Source organism: Cervus canadensis, chromosome 13 (genome assembly GCF_019320065.1).
Source record: "Cervus canadensis isolate Bull #8, Minnesota chromosome 13, ASM1932006v1, whole genome shotgun sequence".
NCBI classification, from domain to species: Eukaryota; Metazoa; Chordata; class Mammalia; order Artiodactyla; family Cervidae; genus Cervus; species Cervus canadensis.
Window position 1 is genome coordinate 1,347,567 of NC_057398.1, and position 19,861 is coordinate 1,367,427.

General features: G+C 64.4%; 2 protein-coding genes across 8 annotated transcripts; one reads left to right on the plus strand and one right to left on the minus strand.

Annotated features, from left to right (window-relative positions):
* Nucleotides 1–115: 115 nt before the first annotated feature.
* INAVA (innate immunity activator) lies at nucleotides 116–19,148 on the minus strand. 5 transcript variants are annotated; one of them, XM_043486047.1, is made up of 10 exons: nucleotides 19,025–19,148; nucleotides 12,945–13,093; nucleotides 12,212–12,339; nucleotides 11,762–11,878; nucleotides 11,067–11,274; nucleotides 6,645–6,707; nucleotides 5,647–5,857; nucleotides 5,294–5,467; nucleotides 2,940–3,579; nucleotides 116–1,641 (listed from the first exon to the last, which is right to left on the minus strand). In XM_043486047.1, the coding sequence occupies exons 2-10, from the start codon at nucleotides 12,997–12,999 to the stop codon at nucleotides 1,549–1,551; spliced, it is 1,689 nt and encodes a 562-aa protein (XP_043341982.1). In that variant the 5' UTR covers nucleotides 13,000–13,093; nucleotides 19,025–19,148; the 3' UTR covers nucleotides 116–1,548. The 5 variants fall into 5 exon arrangements, with proteins under 5 accessions (XP_043341982.1, XP_043341983.1, XP_043341980.1 ...); XM_043486048.1 differs by lacking the exon at nucleotides 19,025–19,148 and adding an exon at nucleotides 18,780–18,973 and having other exon boundaries at nucleotides 6,645–6,698; nucleotides 12,212–12,336; XM_043486045.1 differs by lacking the exon at nucleotides 19,025–19,148 and adding an exon at nucleotides 18,780–18,940 and having other exon boundaries at nucleotides 5,294–5,464; nucleotides 12,212–12,336.
* LOC122452441 (collagen alpha-1(III) chain-like) lies at nucleotides 13,248–17,359 on the plus strand. Of its 3 annotated transcripts, none has more exons than XM_043486050.1 (3): nucleotides 13,248–14,180; nucleotides 14,316–14,419; nucleotides 17,165–17,359. In XM_043486050.1, the coding sequence occupies exons 1-3, from the start codon at nucleotides 13,917–13,919 to the stop codon at nucleotides 17,262–17,264; spliced, it is 468 nt and encodes a 155-aa protein (XP_043341985.1). In that variant the 5' UTR covers nucleotides 13,248–13,916; the 3' UTR covers nucleotides 17,265–17,359. The 3 variants fall into 3 exon arrangements, with proteins under 3 accessions (XP_043341985.1, XP_043341984.1, XP_043341986.1); XM_043486049.1 differs by having other exon boundaries at nucleotides 13,248–14,133; XM_043486051.1 differs by lacking the exons at nucleotides 13,248–14,180; nucleotides 14,316–14,419 and adding an exon at nucleotides 15,590–15,957.
* Nucleotides 19,149–19,861: the final 713 nt, after the last annotated feature.

Here is a 19,861-nt window from a genome sequence, read left to right on the forward strand (position 1 = left end):
CCGTCCTGCCCAGACACTTCCCACCCACCTGCTCCCCAGGGCCCTGGCCAGACCACCCTGGGCAGACCATCAGCTGGAAACTCGGCGCATAAGAACCTTCCTCACCAGCTCGGCCTCACAAAGTACAGAGTTTATTGGAGTTTTTGGCACGGAAACCCCACAGCTCCAGCCACACAGCCGAGGACACAGCTGCTTCTCAGGTGCACCGGGCATCACACGGGAGCAATAAGTTAACATGCGGGGCACACAGGTATGTGGGGTGCTAACCCAAGGAGCGCTGTGCTCCATGAGGACCAGGGGGTGGGTGGCTGTGCCCAGGTGGCCCCAGACCAGGAAGGGCAGGGATGCAGGCTTCTCCGCAGGCCCCTTCCCTCCTCCTGACCCGTCAGCCAGGCGGCCCAGGCGGTGGGAGAAGTGGGTCTCATCCAGGTCAGGATGTTCTCGGGGCCTTATCTCCCCAGCTTCCACCCTGCAGACGGAGGACGCCATGTGGGCAGAGTCAGCCTAGTGTGCCCTGCCCCTCCTGGCCTTGACTCAGCAGCTCTCTCCTGCGAGCAGGGTCCCCATTTGGGGCTCTGACCAGGCAGCAGAGGCCCTACTAGGACAAGAGCCTGGGACCACAGATCAGCTTGGCACGGCCAGCTGCCAGGCCTCAAGTCTCAGTGCTAGGACAGTTCAGTAACACCTGCAGGGCGAGTGTCCCATGTCTGTAAAGCCAGGACTTGTCCTCCTTCAAGAAGATCTGGTCTTAGGACAGAGGTACATGGGTGGGGAGAAGCAGTAACACTCCTGCCCCGGGCACACGCCAAAAGGGGCATCTTTCTCAAAGCACGTGTGCCGTGTTGGCTCTTGGGACTACGACAAAAAGACGTCAGGGGGCGGGGGCCTGCAAGTCCTCACGGGGCCCAGAGGAGGTGGCCAGCCCCAGCCTGGGCCTCCTGATGCTCCCAACCAGAGAGGCCTCGGACCCGAGGTTCCTGGGCCTGGGTCAGTGCTGGGGGCCTCAGGACACAGGTGCACAGTAACCAGGGCCGGGGAAGACAAGACTCCACCAGGACACACTGACCTTTAAGCCAGCCCTCGGCGCGTGCATCACAGAGCACAGAAAGGCCAGGACGCGCACACCCCGATGGCCGGAGTGCTGGGAACTGGGGACAGGGGTGCCGCCCCCAGCGGTAGTGGGGCAGGAGGGCTGTTCTCCAGAGCGCTGGGGGAACTCTCCGTGGCCCTCTCTGCTCCAGGCATCCCCTGCCACCCCTCTGGCACATGGAGAGATGCCACCAGCCAGAGGCAAGGCCTCACATCCAGTAGGCCAGTCTCTGGGGAATAAAGCATCCTCATATCACAGGGATTGTGCGGACAAACCACAAACATAAATCCTTAGGCCAGGGCTTTTGAACAAAAACTGATAAAAAAAAGTTTCAGCTCCAGGTCATCGACCTGCGATGGGGGAAGGGAGCTGAAGAGGGTGTCGAGAGGGGGCAGTCACAGCCCCAGCCCTGCTGGGAAACAGTTTCTTCAGCCGGCCGGGGCGTCTGCAGCCCGGGGTTACACCTGGCTCATTATCTCGCCATTCTCAGGTACAAAAACTTGCACCGGGGCCCCCTCAGGTGATCTCCGGAGCACGCACACCGTGGGCACCTGTCAGGCCAGGAGGAAAGGAGAGGCGGGTGAGCAGACCAGGTAGAGGCATTGGGACAGCATGCCTGGCCACCCCATCCTCGTCCCTGAAGGCTGCTGACCAGCGGCAGCACCAGCCCAGCCACCCAGCCCCTGCCTCCCCGGAGGCTCTCTGGGCCCAGAGATGGCCCTATCCATTTCCGCCCCAGTTCTTTTCGGGGTGTGACGGGCACCTTGACCTTTGCTCTGCCCCTGTATCCTGGGCTCAGTTCTTATCACCCTCCCATCTGGCACATCGGGCTGGGCTGGGCCTGGGCCAAGGACAGGTCCCAGCTCGTGGGAAGGAAGGCACTTCATTTCAGCTGGAGGGTGCGGCTGGGACTGGAGCCAGGACGCTGCCAGGCCCGGGAGGCCAGCTGCAGCCCAGAGAACTGGGGGCGGGGAGGGAGGCGCCGCAGGGCCTGCAGGAACCTCGGGTCTCAGGAAGCGGCCTGTCGGGACTTCAGGAGCATGGCCCTCTGTACCAGGGGGCAAGAACAAAGGAAGGCTCCTGCATGGTGCCCCTCTTGCAGAAGGAAGAAACTGGGCACAGAAACCAGGGCGGCCACCCTATCTCATGTTGGGGTGCTCCACCTACAAGCTGCCCACCGACCCCATCCCTGGCCTCGGGCACCCAGGTGACAGTAACACCTTTTATCCAGGGCTTACCATACAGGGCTCTAATCATTTCACATGGAGTACTGCCCCTAGGGGAAGGGTCCTTTACTGCTCCCGCTTTACAGAGGGGGTGACAGATGATGGGAGTGTTGACTAACCTGCCCCCTCCTGACTGCTAAGGGGCAAGGCTGACTTGTATCAGGGCCTGGGCACTTAACCACGAGTCAGCTCGCTTCTCAGCTGGGTGATGGAAGGGTGTGGGGGTGGCGAGGAGCTGACTGGTGGCCACAGGTTCGCCTCCTGCAAACCCTTTCCAGACTCTGTCCTGGGACCTCAAGTCAGGAAATCTGGGGGTGATAGGATTGAACTTCGGATTATGAATAGAGGCCTGTCTGGTAGATACTCAGTGGAGCCATTAGGGGGAGATGTTTTAGGTGTCTGGGAGGGTCACCTCCACCAGCGCACGTGGGCATGTGCTCTTGAGCAGGCAAACTCGGGAGGCCCCCAGGCGAGTCTTCCAAGGGCTTCCCAGAGCCGCGAGGAAACGTCTAGGGGCTGTTCTTCCTAGCTGAGGGCTGCCGGGCCCCAGGACTGCCGGCTCTGGGCTCTGCGCTGGGCGAGCCGGGACCGCAGGACCCGGAGAGCCGGGCCAGGGCGCGTACCTGTCCGCGTGGGGCGGGCGCGCGCACGAAGCTGTCGGCGCCGGGCGGCAGGCTGCGCACGCGGAACGCCCCCTGGCGGTCCAGCGAGTGGGGGCGCGCGCTCCGGAGCCGGGCCCGCTCGTGCCACGACTTGAGCTCCTCGGACACGGCGGCCTTGCTGAGCCCGCGGCCCGCTGGGTGGTCGCGCAGCGAGGGCGTCCGGGCCACGCGGCTGTGGGCGGGCGGCGGGCGCTGCCAGCGCGGGGGGCCCACGTCCTCGCCGCGGCCCAGGCCCCACTCGGCCCACTGGGCGGGCGGCGGGCAGCCCTCGGCCAGCACCACGTAGCGCGTGGCCCGCAGGCAGGCGGGGGGCGGCCGGGGCCGGGGGCCGGCGGGGCCGCGGGGCGGGCGGGACGGCGCGGGCGGGGAGAGGGGCCGCAGGAAGGAGATGTCGGGACTGCTGCTGCCGGGCGGCGTGGGGTGCGACAGGCTGGACGCTTCGGAGCCGCTGTCCTCGGAGCATGAGTGGCAGGCGGCGCGCGGAGTGAGCGCGGGGCGGGCACAGCAGGGCTCCGGCGCCGTCACCGTGTAGTAAGTGGGGCGGCGCCGCGGGAGGGCGCTGCGACCCCGGCCGTCGGGGCCCGCACGGAAGGGGTCGCTCCTGCAGGGAGAAGGGGGACACTGAGCTAGCCGTGCCTCCGGGGGTCTAGGGACCGAGGCATCGCCCAGCCCACCTAACGTCCCGCACGCCCCTCCTGCACCCAACGCCCTCCCGCTCCACTGCCTAGCCAGTCCGGGTTTGGGGCGAGGCGGCCACAGCTGCCTCCTGGTCTCAGCCATCTCAGGTGCAAGTGGTCCAGTGGCATTTCGCCCACATGATCTGTCCGGGTGGACACCCGCAAGCATCTGAGATGAAGGCCTAAAACTGGCCTGTGGCACCGAGGGAGGAGCTGGTCAAGGGCAGAGAGCCCAGGGCTGAGGCCAAGGGAGAAACCACCACGGGCACGTGCGGCCCAGACCTCAGCCTCCAGACTGGGAGACAGTGGCTTCTTTCCAGGCGAGGGGCTCTGTATAGCGGCCCCAGTCAGCTGGGGCAGGGTGGCTGCATGCAGCTGGCCCTCCCTGGGACACCAGCCCAGGACAGCCAGCCCGGCCGGAATCCACTGTCCCCCTGCCAGACCCTTGGAAGTGAGCAGGCCTGCCCATCCAGAGGGGGTGCCTTTCACTGATCTGCACACAGGCCCTGTGTTAAAGGCCGGGGTATGTACACTAGAAGATGCATTGCTGGACTTCAGTGCTGCCCATGGGCAGTTAACCTGACATGAGAACCCAGCCACCTCCTGAGGCAGCCCTGGACCCCTGGGAGGGCGTGGCCAACACTGCCCGTCATCCCTGGCATCATCACTGATCAAGTGGTGATGGCTGAAACCAGCCCCAGAGCGCAGAGGACTCAGAAAGGAGGGCGCAGTGGGTGCTCATTGTTCATGGGTTCTGTATCTGCGGGTTCATCTGCTGCTCGAATGCATTTGTAACTTCCAAATCAACACTCCCAGACTCTCTGGTCACATGTGGACACACACAGGGTGGTGAAGATTCTGAGCTGCCCGACAGGCTCTCCCAGCTGAGATCGCAGCTCTCACCCTGCACACAGAGGCCCTTTCCACAGTCTATTTAGAGTCACGCTTTCGTGTTTTTATGCCTCTGTAGGTGATTTCACTGATTAAGACAGCCCTGAAGCTGATGCTGCAGGGCTGTTGGGTGTCCGGAGCATGAGGAAGCTGGGGCATGATTTACGGAGAAAACATGGGTTAGATGAGCTCCGTGCGGGTGTGAATTCTCTGGCTGCTGGCCCCAAGTTCAGTCAGTGCTATATATTAGATAAGGTGTCTTTCAACAGAAACTCCATAAAACAAGTTTACGGGTCGATCCGTTGACAGGCCAGCAGCTGTGACCCTGTGTGTCCCAGGGAGCAGGGGTTTGTGGCGACTTCACAGAACATAACTACCCAAGGAGTGAGAATCAACTAGACATCAAGCGAAAACGTGACCTGTCCATCGTCAGGGACCAAGACCAAACAGTCACAGACCAACGCAAAAGTCCCTACCAAGACACTATCCTCCCCCAACAAGATGGTCTTCTGGATGGGGAGGTCATGCAAAGAGACACACCAGAGTCTCTGGGAGAAAACAAGTTGCTTCATAAGTGACTCGCCCTTCGCTTTGCCCGTCGGGGCGCAGCCTCTGCTGAGAGGTGCTTGAGAGAGAGTCTCAAGGAGAAGCCACTGCACAAGCCCCGTGTCGCCCACGGGTGTCCCAGAGCCCTGGGAGCCGCCGCCCTCCAGGCTCCCAGGATGGCTGGGGGGGCCTGGCTCTTACCTCAGGGGCTGCGGATGGCCCCTCCTGCCCTGCATGTCGGGGGTGGCCGGGGCACTGGTACGGCCCTGCCGCTGCCCAGGAACACTGTGGATGGGGACCACGCAGTAGGAGGCGGGCTCCAGCAGCCACAGGCTGGAGGCGCTCGGCCCATCCTGCGGGGTGCTGGCCGGGCTGCTGGAAGTGGAGGGATTGGAGACGGGTCAGCATCGGGAATGTCTCCACCCAGGGGTGCCAGCCCCACAGCATCACAAGGCTGGGGGCGGGTGGGGGCAGGAAGCCTCTCACACCGTGCCCGGCCACGCCCCCTCCCCCAGTTCCCACCTGCCCCCAGCCCTCCCTTCCTCCCGCCTGACCTGGATTCGCTTCCGGCCTCGGAAGACTTCCTGGGTTTCTCGTAGGGGTGGTCCAGACTCGTCTCCTTCCAGGGGCTGTTCTGGATGGGGGCCCGCTCCAGGCCCCCCGTCTCAGGGCCTGCTGGCTGCAGCCCCTCGAGGCTCTGGGGCGGGAGAGGCCGGGAGGGTGGATCTGGGGCCTCCGGGGGAGGTTTTGGCACTTGAGGTGCCTCTGCGGGTGAAAGAAGCCTGGTGAGGGCAGCGGTGGGGGAACCGGCCCAACTAGAACCTCCGCAGCCTGTTCCCTGCTCTCCTCCCGTGGCTGCTTGTCCGGCTGTGCCAGGCCGTGGCTCTGGGCCCAGATGCTCCACAATACTTTCTTCCCCTTAGGGACTCACTCCCTCAAGGCTCCACGTCACACCTGCTCCCTCCAGGAAGCCTCCCCAGGTTGACTCTCCTGGCTCACTGGACTCACCCTCTATCCTTTGCCCCTGGTGTCACGTCTGCAGCTGACCTCCTGTCTCCCTATTTTCTTTGTCACACTGTGCCTGTGTGTGTGTGTCTTCTTGACTGTCCTGGGCCCTCCCCTGGGCAGGACCGCACCACCCTCTTGGTCCACCTGGACCCCCCCACCCCAGCATCTTTAGGGTTTGCAGGCAGGGTGCTCAGTCTATGAACTATGCTTCTTCCCTTGGTGCTGCCCAGTTTTCACAAAGGGCAGCGGCTGAGGCTGTGAATGGTGAGCATTGAAGTGAAGACTGAGCATCAGGCCACAGCAGGGGCCTGGCACCCAAGTCTCTGCGGGGACTCTCCTTCCCGCCGGTTGACTGAGCGCTGGCACCGGTGATGGGCCTGCCGTCCCCGCGGTCAGCAGACGTGTGTGGGTGCACGTGGGATTCAGCGACCCCGTGGAGCAGACTCTGGCCGCCCCGCACCCCTCGCCCCCCAGCTCACTAAGGGAAGTCTCCAGTAAACTCACGCAGAAGCCCAGCTGACAAGAGTCCCGAAGCCCCTCTCACCTTCCTCCCGGGGCAGCCCGTCCGACAGGGAGCTGTCATCCGAGGCACTGAGCTCTGGGGTGGCCAAAGAGGAGAAGAGTGGGTGAGGAATGCCCCCTGCACTGCTGGCAGGCCCGCCCGCCCCTCCACTCCTGAGGGCACTCCTTATCAGCAAACACCGACCAGACCAGCGCTCAACGCCGGCCGGGTGTGACTTCATCACTGGGAAGGAGAAAAAAGTCCGAAGATCGGCGTGAGGAGATGGGAAATCTGCCTTTAACGCAGGCCCTGTCACTAGCTTTGCAGCCTCAAGGAATCCTGTCAACGCCCTGGGCCTCCACTTCCCCAGACCCTCCCTGCGCTGCCAGGCTTTCCAGGCTGGGGAGGGCAAAGGCAGGCAGGGTCATTCTAGACTGTGCTGTAGCAATTTCACTCACTTGCTGTAGTCTTCTGCTACCACAAATAGAATGCAACTCAAGGACCCCAAACCTGAGACCCACAGAGCAGTGTGAGTGGGAACTGGGACTGTGGGTCCCGGGACAATTCGAGGGCGGTCTGGCCGGCTGAACTGGGGGCAGCCTCCGGAACTCACAGAGGGAGCACTTCTGTATGGGCACAGCCTGGGGACCCAGGAGTCAGAGGACGCGAATTTGCCGCTGCCCCTGAACAAACTTCCCTGGTGGCTCGGATGGTAAAGAACCCACCTGCCAAACAGGAAACCTGGGTTCAGCCCCTGAGTCGGAAGATCCCCTGGAGAAGGGCATGGCAACCCACTCCAGCATTCTTGCCTGGAGAATCCCACGGACAGAGGAGCCTCGTGGGCTACAGTGCATGGGACCGCAGAGTCAGACATGACTGAGCGACTGACACTTTCACTTTGAGCAAATCGAAACTTCAGACCCTGGGTCTGTACCTGACATGACCCGGACGGAACTCAAAGCGTTTTTCAACCGCGGCTGAGAACAGGATGAGGGCAAATTCGCGACAGCTAATATTTCTCTTGGGCTCTGCTCAGTGCTTTGTACCCTGTGAGATTACATCTCCGTCTCCGTGTAATAGCTGAGGCCACGGAGGCTTGGATGAGCTGATAAAACAGCTCAGGTCGATCTGGCATTCGGTGGCTGAGTCAGATTTACACCCAGACAGTCTGACCAGTCTGGCTCACCACCACCACCACTTATGGGCCCTACTGTTAGCTAGCTTCTCGTACAGAGGTCCTTACTCAGAAAACGTCAAGATTTAGTTTCCAGCCATCTGAAAATCCTAACAAGGATTGGCTGATGGCAAGCCTACGGGGCAAACCCAGTTAATTGGCTATTTTATAAAGTTTCATTGAAACTCAGCAACAAGTTTCTTTACGTAACGTCTGCCTGCTTTCATGATGTGAGGGCAGAGTTGAGCAGTGGTGACCGAGACGATACGGCCCACAAGCCTAAAAGATTTACTCTCTGGACCGCTACAGAAGTGTGTCAGTCTTTGCTCCTCAGTTTAAATGAAGCAGGGGGACTGGTGGTCCAGTGGTTAAGAATCCACCGTCCAATGCAGGGACACAGGTTTGAGTCCTGTTCAGGAAAGTAAGATTCCCGCTGTGACTAGGGAGAGGTCTGTGTGCTGCGAAGAAGACCCAACGCAGCCAAATAAATAGTGCGTTTTTTAAAAAAGAAAAACTGTTGTGGACATCATGCCAGTAATATATCATTCATTTTAAAAATGGACTGCAGCCCACCAGGCCCCTCATCCATGGGATTCTCCAGGCAAGAATACTGGAGTGGGTAGCCTTTCCCTCCTCCAGGGGATCTTCCCGACCCAGGGATGGAACCCAGGTCTCCCGCATTGCAGGCAGATTCTTTACCATCTGAACCACCAGGGAAGCCCAAATAAATAATAACTTTTTTTTTTTTCCAGAAAAAAAGAAAAAACTGTTGTGGACATTATGCCATCAATATATCATCATTAAAAAAAAAAAAAAAACGAGAACCTTCACACAGACAGAGCAGGCTGTAAACCATGCCGCTGGACCAGCTCAGCTGACACCATTCTGTGCTTTAGGGTTCACCTGGGGAGACGTCCTCCTCCTGAATCCTGCTTCCCAGCCTCTCTGATCTTTTACAAAAACCTGAGGAATCGAGACACTTCTGTTTCACCAATGTCAGCTGAAGACGCTGTGGGACTGCTCCTGTCACAGCCCAGGGGTGCAGTGGGGTGAGAGTCGTGTGTTTCGGGTTTGACTACAGGGTCTGGGAAGAAAGCCATCCCCCCACCGTCAGCCCAAATCCTCATAATCAGAATTCCATGGACTGAGCAGCGCAGAGCACGGGGGGCACCCGGAGGCCCCTGAAGTGGTTCCCGAGGGCTGCTCACTGCCTTGGCCACACTGAGCCCCTGGCCCCGCAGCGGCAGCAGGACACCCCAGGCGGAGGGCATTCACCCCCACGGAGCACCCTCAAAGCTCCACCATCCAACCCACAGCCAACAGCTGCACGTGGCTATTTTAAATAAAATGAAAATTTAGTACCTCAGCCACACAGGCACAATCCAAGCGCCCTACAGTCCCACATGGGCCTGGAACATTTCCATCACCCGAGAAATTCTACTAGTGTCGCTAAAAGCAGGCGCTGTCCGCCCACAGAGGCGTCCCGAGCACCGGCTGTGTTAGATCAGTGCCGGGGGGCAGCTCTCCCAGGCTCCCCGTGGGCAGTGAGTCCCGCACAGGACCGCACCCCGGCACCTGCGGGGGGCCAGTTCCTCACCTGGCACAGTTACACTTGCAAATTGAATAACCACGAGGGTGGGTGGATTTCTGTTAGTTTTTTGGTTAGTCTGTTTGCTCTTTTTTTTTTCTCTTTAATTCAAAACACCTTTCAGCTACTAACTAATTATCAACTCCTCTCTACTTCCTTGTTTCAGGGCGAGCCCGGCTGGGCAGAGGAGCCACAGGAATGACTTGTCTCCAGCCACCCCCTCCTGGGCTCCCAAGAGAGGACACGGGAACCCAGGACCTCAGCCTCCTCAGGGCATCAGACCCAGGACCTCAGCAGCTTGTTGGGACAGGACTGCGTGTGGAGAGCAGGCCTGTGTCTCTGATCAGGAGGGTGAAAACACCACTGGGCTGGTCCCTTCCCCATGGCTGTTTCCCCTGGACTACGTAACTGCCTCCGTCTCCCAGGGACGGCTGGCCAAAGCCTCAGGCGTGTCCTGGCCTGCTCCGCACTCCCGACAAGAAGCGTCATCGTCACGAAGGTGGCCCCCCGCCCACACCGCAGGCCTGTGGTCAGAGCCCCCGGGACGGTGCGAGGCGGGAAGGGATACAGGAGGCGCTGAGACACACGGACGGGACGTGGCCGCTCCCCACCGGCCCAGTGGGCCCTCGGGGCTCCGGTGCCCGGTCAGCTGCTGGGAGGCCATGTCCCGGGTGCGGTCGGGAAGGGAAGGGGCCGGGGGGGTCGCTGTCCAGCCCTGCCGGCTCCCTGTCTCCTGGCTCTACCGGCTCAGCCATCGCGTGGAGGCCCCCCTTGCTCGCCCCCGACTCCTGGCTGCGGGGACCTGCGAGGTGTCTGGCACAGCCTTTCCCCCTGAATTAGAGGCGACGCGTGGCGGCAGGGCTCTTGAGACCGCGTGGAGACGACTGTCTGCCGGCCGCACCGCCGCGGGGCCCGCACAGGGACCAGGGCTCCGGGCTCGGCGGCAGCCCCAGCACGAAGCCCGCCCTGAGGGCCGGGGGCGGAAGCTGGGGAGCCGGGGGAGGTCTGCAGTCCAGCTCCACGCAGAGCCACCGGCCCTCAGCAGGCCCGGGGCCCAGGAGAGGCCTGGGGGAGCGGCGCCCAGGGCCAGAGGCCCTGGGGCTGGAAAAGGAGGGAGGCCTCCAAGGACTGACTGGACAAGCTGGGCTCCGTCAGGAGAAAGAGCCGCACCGAGGGCCCAGATCCTCCCACTGGGAGAGGCGCTGAGCTGGACCAACTGCCATCCAGGGACTGGACTGGGCTCAGGGCCTGGCCTGAGGCTCAGCAACTAGACAGCAGGGGCCGCTCTGGACCCCGCGGGTCTAGATTCTGCAGGGGCTTTGGGATGGCAGGTGCGCGGGTGGGGCTGGACTTCCAGCAGAGCCGCGGGCCCCGAAGTGGTCCCCTGAGCAGACAGGCTCAGATCGCGGCCCTCAGGAGCGCCCAGAGCGGACAGTAGAGCCTCACGCCACCGCCGTGGGGGCTGGGGGGCAGCAGCGCTGAACACGCCCTGGAGATAAGCAGCCAGCCTGCGAGGCCCCTGCCCAGGCGGTGTATTTCGAGAAGGAAGCAGAAGGGAGGAGCGGGCTGTTTTCTAAGTGGGGAGGGGTTTCGGGGAGGGGGTGGGGCCGGCTCAGGTCGGGGGCTGCAGAGGGTCTGGGCGGGGCGGGCCCGGGGCGGGGGCGGTCCCCCGGTCCCCCGGTCCCCCGGGGCGGGCGCTCACCTGGGCCGGACGCCGGGCTGGGCGGGGGTCCCCGCCGCTCCCCCAGGCGCCGCTGCAGCTGCCGCAGCTTCTCCTCCTCCAGGCGCACCGCGTGCTGGCGCTGCCGGCGCACCTGGCGGCCCAGGTTCCCCTCGCGGCACAGGCGCCGCGCCGCCTCCGCGATCTGCAGCTGGACAGCCAGCTGGCGCTCCAGGCCGCTCAGCGGGTCCTGGGGGAGCACGCGGTCAGCGACCCCGGGCAGCGCCCCCCACCCGTCCGCCCGCCCCGGGGACCCAGCCAGCAGCCTCCAGCAGAGCCCCGCGGGGGCGGGGCCGAGGCGGACGCGTTCCCTTCCCACGGAATGGGCCCATGAGCCCAGGGGATCTGCAACCCTCACAGCACGGGCGGGGCCCAAGGGCCGGATCCACCCCCACAGCCCTCCACCCGAGCTGAGAAAGGGGAGGACAGCCGGGGAGCCGAGCAACCCACCCGTCCAGGCCGGCTGCCCTTCGGCCGTTGGGGGGACTGGCCCAGCGTCCTCCCTTGAGGCCCTGGCCCTTCCAGATCTGCCCAGGCAGGGCTTCCCTGAGGCCCCTGTGGGTAACACGTGGGCGGGGGACCCGTCCACCAGAAGCCAAGCGCCCCGAGCGGCGGGACGGTGGCCTGGGGACAGGGCCATCTCCCTCGGGGACCCGGGCGGCGCCCGGCAGACTCACCTCCCTGTGCAGGGACCACTCGTCCAGCTTATAAGCAGCTCCGATCCTGCGGCGGACCTTGGGGGCCTTCTCCCCGGGTTTGAGGGGGAACTCCGCTGGCAGGATGCCCGTCAGCTCCTGGGGCGGGGGGCAGGACGAGGTCAGGCCAGGTGGCTCTCGCAGGCCCAGCCCTGGGCGGAGCAGCAGCGGCCTGTCCAGCAGGCATGCGTGACCCGTGCCCACCTGGCCCCAGCGGCCCCGGCCACCTCCGCCCGCCCCGCGTCCAGGGCTGTCCCTCTTGCTCCCCGTGGCCGGGCACCTGTATGGGCCAGGTTACGGTGCCCGGGACGCCTGCGTCCGCGTGGCCCCCGCAGACCCTCCCCCGTGTGGTGCTGTCGGCCCCCCCAGGGAGAGCTGTGCCCCCCCCGGCCCCCCGGCTCTCAGCCCCACCCACAGCTACGCGGCCCTCACCGCTTCCCGCAGGCAGAGCCGCCTCAGCTCCTCCAGGCAGGCCTCCAGCCGCTCCTCCAGGGCCCGCTGCTGCTTCCGCACGGCGTGGGTCAGCTCCTTCGCGGGGGACACCGGGCTGTCGGGGCCTACTGGGGACAGGGCCATGTGCTCAGGGGAGCTGGTCCTGGCTGGGGGTGCACACGCGGGCTCGCAGTCTCACACCTGTCCAGACTGTGGGCCGGCTGCCATGGCCCCATGTCACAGCCGCAAACCAGCTCGTCTCCTGCTGCCCGACGCCCCGTGACAGCTCGGAGGACAGGCCGCCCCGCCAGCCTTGTGCGGGGCGGGGCGGGCTGTGACCCGGGCTCGCCCCTTCCCATCCCGCCCTCCACCCACGGCCACTGCCTGCCTTCCCTGCTGCTGTTCCTGCTCTCTCTCACACGCACACACACCACCCACACCTCTTCTCTCTGGTCCTCCGTCCAAACCAGTCCCCAATGGGCCCACCAGCTTGCACCGACCAGAGCCTTAGCCCCTCACCCCAACCAGATAAGATTTTCCAGCTTCTGAGGGACCGTGGAGCCAAGGGAGAGTGCTACAGTTACCTGCCCAGACAGGACCCATGCTCCCGGCCAGACCCCTAGCAAGGAAAGCCTTCCAGCCCTTCCGGTGTCTGCCCCTCGGGGCCCAGAGCCCGGGACTCGTGGACTCGGGGACTGGAGGACTCGGGGACTGGGGGGCCTGACCCACTCACCTGACTGCAGGATGATGCCGCTGTCCGTGTCGCTGACCTCGTCCTTGCTGTCCATGGTGGGCTTCTGGGAGGAGGGGGTGAGGAGGAGGAGGGACTGACACCCTTCCCAGTCCAGGCCGGGACACAGAGGTGGCCTGGAGTTTCCCCAGCTTTTAAAAGAACAACAAAAAATGACAGAGGTAAAGCCCCGAGCTTCCAGACAGAGCTGATTAGTCGGATGCGTGAGGGTGGGGCTGCGGCGTGGCGACCCGGCCTCTGGGGGAGGGAGTCTGGGGGTGGGGCAGCCTCAGTGCTGGGGTGACCCGGCCCTGGGTGGACTCTCAGCCCAGGCTAGACAGGCACGGCTGCCCTCCCAGAGAAGCCTCGAAGGCCGGGGGGCAACAGCAGGGCTGGCCCTGGGGACCGTGACACCGGGGGGAAAAACCATAAGCAAAGCAAAAGGAGCGGATGAAACGGGGCTGGGGGTGGCGGGGGAGACGACCAATCGGCAGGGGACTGTCTGTGCCAGGAGCCGCACCATGCCCACTGCCCCTGGGAGGGCGCGGCGCACGGCCAGGCACCCTGCTCTGTCTGCACCAGGCCGTCCATCAGGGGCAGGTGACCGAAGCGTCCTGCCAGCTCTGGGCTGCCCACGATGCCTGGGAGACCCCTCGGAGGGGAGGAGTCCAGGGCATCACGCCCCCAGCCAGGAGACCCAGCGCGCACATGTGTGTGTGTGTGTGTGTGTCTGTGGATATGTGTGTGTCTGCGGGTGGTGGCTGTCTGTGGGTGTGGGTGTATGTGTGTATCTGTGTGTCTGTGTCTGGGGACGTGGGTGTCTGTGTGTCTCTGTGTGTGTGAGCGGAGCGCGACCAGAGCAGAAGCCGTGAAGCGCGGGCACAGGAAGGCCGTGGCCACCCTGCCTCCCCGGCCCGGGAGCGAACAAGCAGCTCAGGAGTGCTCCCAGGCGAGCGTCCGCCAGCACCAGGGACCATGCCACCCCTGCAGGTGGCTGCTGTCCCCGCCGAGCCCGGGGCTGCTGGCTGCGGCAGGGGTGGGGAGGGTGGGTGGGGCCCCGGCAGGCAGCCTGGAAGGAGAGCCAGCCACCTCCTCACTGAGTCAGCCGTTGAGCAACAGTCCAAAAGTCCTTCCGAGTTTCTGTCTGGAGCTTATCCTGCCTCTCCTCGGGGCACGCCGCGGCGCGGGGGAGGTGGGCAGCTGGGGGGAGAGGAGGCGGCCTCGGAGGCTGCAGGGCAGGTGAGGGGAGGGACCCCGCCAGGCAGGCCGGGGAGCACCCCGCTGCCCTGCGTGCAGACCTGTGTCAGAGCACGGCCCAGCAGCGCACCTTGGGCATCAGCTAAGCCTAGCCCTGAACACAATTTGTGCCTGCAGGTCGGAGTTCCAGTCCTCCAGGGAGGCCTAGAGAATGAACGGCGGGATCATGTGGGCCCTCCGCAGAGATGCCGCGGAGAGGAACCCAGACCAGGGCACTCAGGGTGAGCGAGCTCTGCCCAGTCCGTCCTTCCCAGACGCTCCTTCCTCCTGGAGCTGGAGGTAGACAGAGGGCAGGCAGCTCCCCCGACCCCCGTCCAGCCTGAGCCTCCCCAGACGCTGGGCTCAGCCGGCCTGAGCGACGAAGCGAGGCCGTCTGGGCGAGCACGCCTGCCTGGCCAGGGGAGGGAAGCTATCAATTAGTCACACTTACTAATTAATTATTAACCACTCAGGAGTCGCCCTGGGAAGCGGTGCCAACTCAGCCGGCTTCTCAGGCCCCTGTCCTGCTGCGGGGAGCGAGCGGGGTTGGTGGGGACCCAGGGCATGGGCTGGCCAGACAGTCCCCTCGGGGTTCCATCTCTCCGTCCAAGGTCAGGGGCGGGCACTCTGGGCCCCTGACTCCAGCACAGACTTCGGAGCCTGGGATTCAAGCCTGGGTCCTGCCGCCGCCGCTGGGATCTAGGGAGCTCATCTCACCTCACCTGCCGGGGTCCCCGTCTCACCACTGAACACTGGGCCCCAGGTGCTGGCCACTCCCCGCCCTGAACGTGAGCCTCTGCGCCAGCGCCAGGCTGAGACTGAAGCCTGTGGGGGACCCCCAGGGCCTGAGGGCTACCGAGAGAAAGACAGTTCTGGGACCATCCCTGCCTCTCCACACAGGAACCTTCCCTGCCCTCCAGACCTGCAGCCCCAGCGGCGACCCCATCTGGGGTCCTAAGCCGTCCACCCAGTGAGCAGTGTCCCCAGGAGAGGGCAGAGGACAGGAGGGGTGCAGGCGGAGGAAGGGGCGCCCTGCTCACTCTCCCGCCAGCAGAGCCACGGTGACCCTCTCCCACACAAACATGGCCCACAGCCGGGCCCTGGGCCTGTCTCCCCTGCCCCGCAGGAACCAAGCGAGGCCCGGGAACCAGCGCATCGGGGCCTCGTCTCAGCCCACGAGCACCCCCGCCCCCTGTGCCCCAGACACAAGCACGGCCCGCTCCCAGCCGGCTGGCTCCTCGCCCCAAAGGCCTGTGCCGGCCGCCTCGCCTCACCTGTGTCCAGGTTTCCGTCCAGGCGTCAGGGAAGCGCCCCCTGGTCCCGGTCAGGGGGCCGAGGGGCCCGGCGTGTGGCCTCAGGGCGTCCCCAGCCGCCCCACGCTCTGACCTAGGGTGGCTCCGCGCTGACGGCCGATGGCTGGCCCTCCCGGGGCCCGCCCGCGTCCCTCCCAGGCTGCTGGGCCAGGGGAGCCAGGTTACTTGTTCCGACTTGAGTCAGAGGGAGGAGCGGTGAGCAAGCCCTTCCCTGCACAAGTCCTGCCGCCCAGGCAGCTCGGGCCTCTGCACTTCCGGGGGCAGCGGGGGATGGGACCCAGGGCTCCCCGCAGGAACCCCAGGAGAAGGCAGCAGGGTCAGGCCTTCAGGGCCTCCAGGGCCCTGCCCGCCCCCCAGGTTCCCGACATGCACAGCGCCCACACGTGGGGAGCACCAGCGAGAAACCTGCTTGCTGACAAGACGGGTCCCTGCTCCCCTCCTCTGAAGTGGGGCCCAGGCCAAGCCAGGTTAGAAACGCCAGGCCGGGCCGTGACCCTGCAACTCCAAGCGGGAAGGCTCCGGGCTCCCAAAGGAGGCCAGGCTCTTCCCTCCTCTGACCCCAGACATCTCCAGGATCATCAAGGCCACAACCCGCCGTGTGTCACTGACGTCTGGCCCCACAGGGCCTGCCCTGAACCCCAGTCCTGCCCCCAGTCCACAGGAGGGCCGCTGGGGCCCCGGGGAGCCCACGCCCCAAACGCCGGGGTCCAGAGCCCAAAGTGGAACTTCATGAACCCCCGGGTCCCCACCCCACCGACCCTCAGGCAAAGCCAGCACTGTTGGAGTTCAGCCTGTTGCATCGGGGAAGCAGGGCCAAGGCAGCAAGTGGTCCATCCCCAGCAGGAAGAAGGCCTTCCCTGGTGGCCCCGCTGGTAAAGAATCCGCCTGCAAGGCAGCAGACCCCGGTTCCATCCCTGGGTTGGCAAGAGCCCCTGGAGAGATGAACGGCTACCCACTCCAGTGCTCTGGCCTGGAGAATCGCGTGGACTGAAACAGCCTAGCAGGTTACAGTCCGCCGGGTCGCAAAGAGCAGGAACGAGCGAGCACCTAAGCACACGAGCAGAGCGCAAGAGGAAGGAGCCGGACAGGTGCCGCCCACCAGAGACCCCCCAAGGCTTCCCCCAGCACCGCCCTCCCTGCCACGCCCCTCGCCCCTGGTCCCAGCACTACACACATTTCCAGATGGCTCCCCAACACCCAGCCCCAAGACCACCTCCCTCCCCCAGCCCCCTGGGAAGGGACAACAGAGGACGTCACCCCAAGGATGCTTTTGGGCTCCCATGGAGCCGTGTCAGGGACACAGGCGGCCCCTCCCGTTCCCGCACACACCCTCTTTCCAAAGTGCGAGCCAGCGCCCTTCAGGCTGATCACCCCTGTCTTTCCCAGGCTGAGGCTGAGGGGCTCCAGCAGGGGGCAGCCCCCCCCACCCGCTCCAGGTTTGTCAGTCTTCCCAAACAAACAGAGGAGGTGACCCCAGGCACACCCGGCCTCCACCCTGCCCATCCCCCCAGCAAGGAGAGGTGATGGAAGTTTCTGGAATCAGCTTGTAGCATATGTTTTAATACATTAAATAAGATGAAGAGAATCACTAAGAGAATCGATTATAGTGAAATGAAGTTCTAAAAACGAGACAGCATAGTAAACTATACCTGTTTCTCTATTGATATTAAACAGGATCCGGGAGTCTGGCGACGCTGCACCACCGGCAGTACCCCGGGTTCCCAGACAGCCGTCACAGCGGCTCTGTGACAGGACACCCTCTGGCATCTACTAGCGGCAAATCACAGCTACTGCCAACGGCGTCTTGTCTTCATAACTGAAGGCAATGCTAACTTTCAGTAAAGGCTGATGAAAAATAAACCTTTTCCCATCTGAGTACAAGACCCTCGGAATTCATTCTATCCACCGATGCTCCAGGGGCCCATTTGTTGCTGCAGCATACCAGGCCTCACTGTCCTTCACCATCTCCCGGAGTTTGCTCAAACTCATGTCCATTGAGTCGGTGACTCCATCCAACCCTCTCATCCTCTGTCATCCCCTTCTCCTCCTGCCCTCAGTCTTTCCCAACATCAGGGTCTTTTCCATGCCCATGGACCCAGTTAAGAACCCTGTCCTTGGGTAACGCCCCATCTCTGAGTTCAGGAAGAGAAGGATGAGGATCAGTCCAGGTGCTGAAGCCTCAAAGATCCTGTGCTCCAAAAAAAAAAAAAAAAAGATCCTGTGCTCCCTCAAATTCACCCACAGCATTTCCCAGCCCAGCAGGATGTGAGGCTCGGAGTGGGACTGGCAACCCAGCTCTCTCAAGAACCCCAAGATGTGGACCTCCCTGGACTCCATGCCCTTCAATTCATGGCGCCCGGGGGGAGGTGGGCATTCCAGAGGCCTGCTGGATGGCAGCGTTCTGCTTCCAGCCAACACCCGAGACCCACATGCCAGAGCATCACCACCAGGACCACCAGTCGGTGAGGAAGTGGGGTTTCTTAGAATACTTGGAATCTGATCTTTGAAAGGAGAAGCTGCACCCTTGTTGGGTTTTCATTTCCTAAGGATAAGTCCTGAATCAGAGGACTCTCCCACCTCCTGCATCCACCCCCTTCTCCATAATGTTTTTAAAGTTCCTCCTGTAAGTTCCGTGTGACACACGAGGTTGGAAGTTAAACCAAGGGGGTGTGACCACCCCCCATCCCCACCAGCACCCAGCAAAGACCACTCCTGGGGACTCCGAAAATTTCAACAGTCACCGAACCGGTGGTCAGCGGCTGTCTTCCCTTTCCAGCAGTGAAAAGAGAAAGGAGGGAGTCATCCCGGGACCCTCCAGGCTCAGGGGGTGGGAGACGGTTCCTTAAACTGTTTCCTTTCCCCTGTGCTCCCCTCCCGCTGGGAAAGGTGCTCGCCTCCAGCGAGCGACGGGGGAGTGGGCAGGGACGGCGGACTCCACGACGGCCTGGAATGCGCCCTGGAATCAGACCTCTAGGCTCGCCTCCAAAAGCCCCTTTGTCCGGTCCACCCCGCTCCCCTCCCCCACCGCGCCCTCCGCGTCCCGGCGGCCCGAGGCTCGGCTCCTTTTGTCTGGCTTCCCGGAACCTGCCAGGGGGTCCGCAGGCGTGGGGAAGGTCGGAGGAGAAAGGTCGAGGAGACGGAAACGCGCCTTTTCGGTAGGGATTCGGAATTCCCACCCCCCGGCGAATTCGCCCACTGCCCGCCGGGGCCCCCTCCGCCTCGGCGGAGGACCGGGGGGTGGGGGCTCAGCCGCCCCGGCCCCCGCGCCGCGCCCCGACGCTCCCCTTACCTGTCCCATGGAGGTCCCGCGCCGCCCGCCTGCCCCCGCGCCCCCCGCGCGCGCCTCGCCGCCTCGGGACCTGCTCGTCCAGGCCGGTTCTCCTCCCTCCGCGACTCCTCCCGGCCTCCCCGCCCCGGAGGTATTTCATTTAACTTCGGCATTCGCAGCATCCCAAATGTTAAAGATCCCAAGACATCTGTCCCCTGGGGCGTACCAAGGCCCAGAGGAAGGAGGGGGAGGACGCGAGCAGAGACCTGAGATTCCGCTTCGGGAGCCCGGGCGGGGCCGCGCGGCGGGGCGGGGAGGCGCCCGCGGCGGTGGGGCGTCCCGCGGGGACCCCAGCGCGGGGGTGCCGGCCGCCTCCCCCGCCTCCGGACGCGCGCGCCGCGGCAGTCCCCCGCGCCGCCAGTTCCCGCGGCCCGGCGGGGGAGGCTCCTCCCGGGCCCGGGGCCGCCTTCCCTCCGCGCGCTCCGGCCGGCCCGGCGGCTTCCGCGCCCGGAGAGCCAGGCTGAGCGAAGGGGGGCGCCGCGCCCACCCCCGGGCCCTCTCGGCCCTGCCCCCTCCCCCTCGCCGGGCCGCCGGCGGCCGCGGCCGGGCCCCTCCCGCGGGTGGCGGACCGGCCGGGAGCGGGGGGCGCGTTGGGGGGCTGCGGGGCCTCCTGCGGCTGACTGAGCCGGCGCCCCGCCCGTCATTCATTCGCTCCCCGCCGGTTCGGGCCACGCTGATGGAGCCCCTACTAGTGCCCCCCTCCCCACCCCCGGCGGGTCAAAGTGCAAGCGCCCCCGGCATCCCAGAGTTAGAGGCGCGCGCACTCGGCTGCAGGGTCAGAGAAGGAAGGCGCACAGCACCCAGCGAGGGGACCGGGGGCTGACCCCGGCCGAGGACCGCACTGCCTGCCCGAGGGGGCTGTGCCGGGAACCGGGGGTCGGGGCCTGAGAGGAGCCCAGGGCAGCAGCGACGGGATGCACAGAAGCCCGACGGCAAAGGACCCTGGGAGGGTCTGGGAGCTGAGGGAGCTTGGTGTGTGGGGTGAGCAGAAGGCGAGGGTCTAGCAGACTGGAGCCGCCGGCAGGGGTCCCGGGACGCAGGGC

Bases quoted from the DNA above. Each gene is read 5' to 3' on its own strand.
- LOC122452441 (XM_043486049.1), top strand. From the start codon at position 13,579: ATGCCTGGGAGACCCCTCGGAGGGGAGGAGTCCAGGGCATCACGCCCC. The intron at 14,134-14,315 runs GTGGGCAGCTGG...TTGTGCCTGCAG, and splicing joins CACGCCGCGGCGCGGGGGAG to GTCGGAGTTCCAGTCCTCCA. The intron at 14,420-17,164 runs GTGAGCGAGCTC...GATATTAAACAG, and splicing joins CCCAGACCAGGGCACTCAGG to GATCCGGGAGTCTGGCGACG.
- INAVA (XM_043486044.1), bottom strand. From the start codon at position 18,940: ATGCTGCGAATGCCGAAGTTAAATGAAATACCTCCGGGGCGGGGAGGC. The intron at 11,879-12,211 runs GTGAGGGCCGCG...CCCCCGCCCCAG, and splicing joins GGCTCTGCCTGCGGGAAGCG to GAGCTGACGGGCATCCTGCC. The intron at 5,468-5,646 runs GTCAGGCGGGAG...CTCCACTTCCAG, and splicing joins GAGGCCGGAAGCGAATCCAG to CAGCCCGGCCAGCACCCCGC.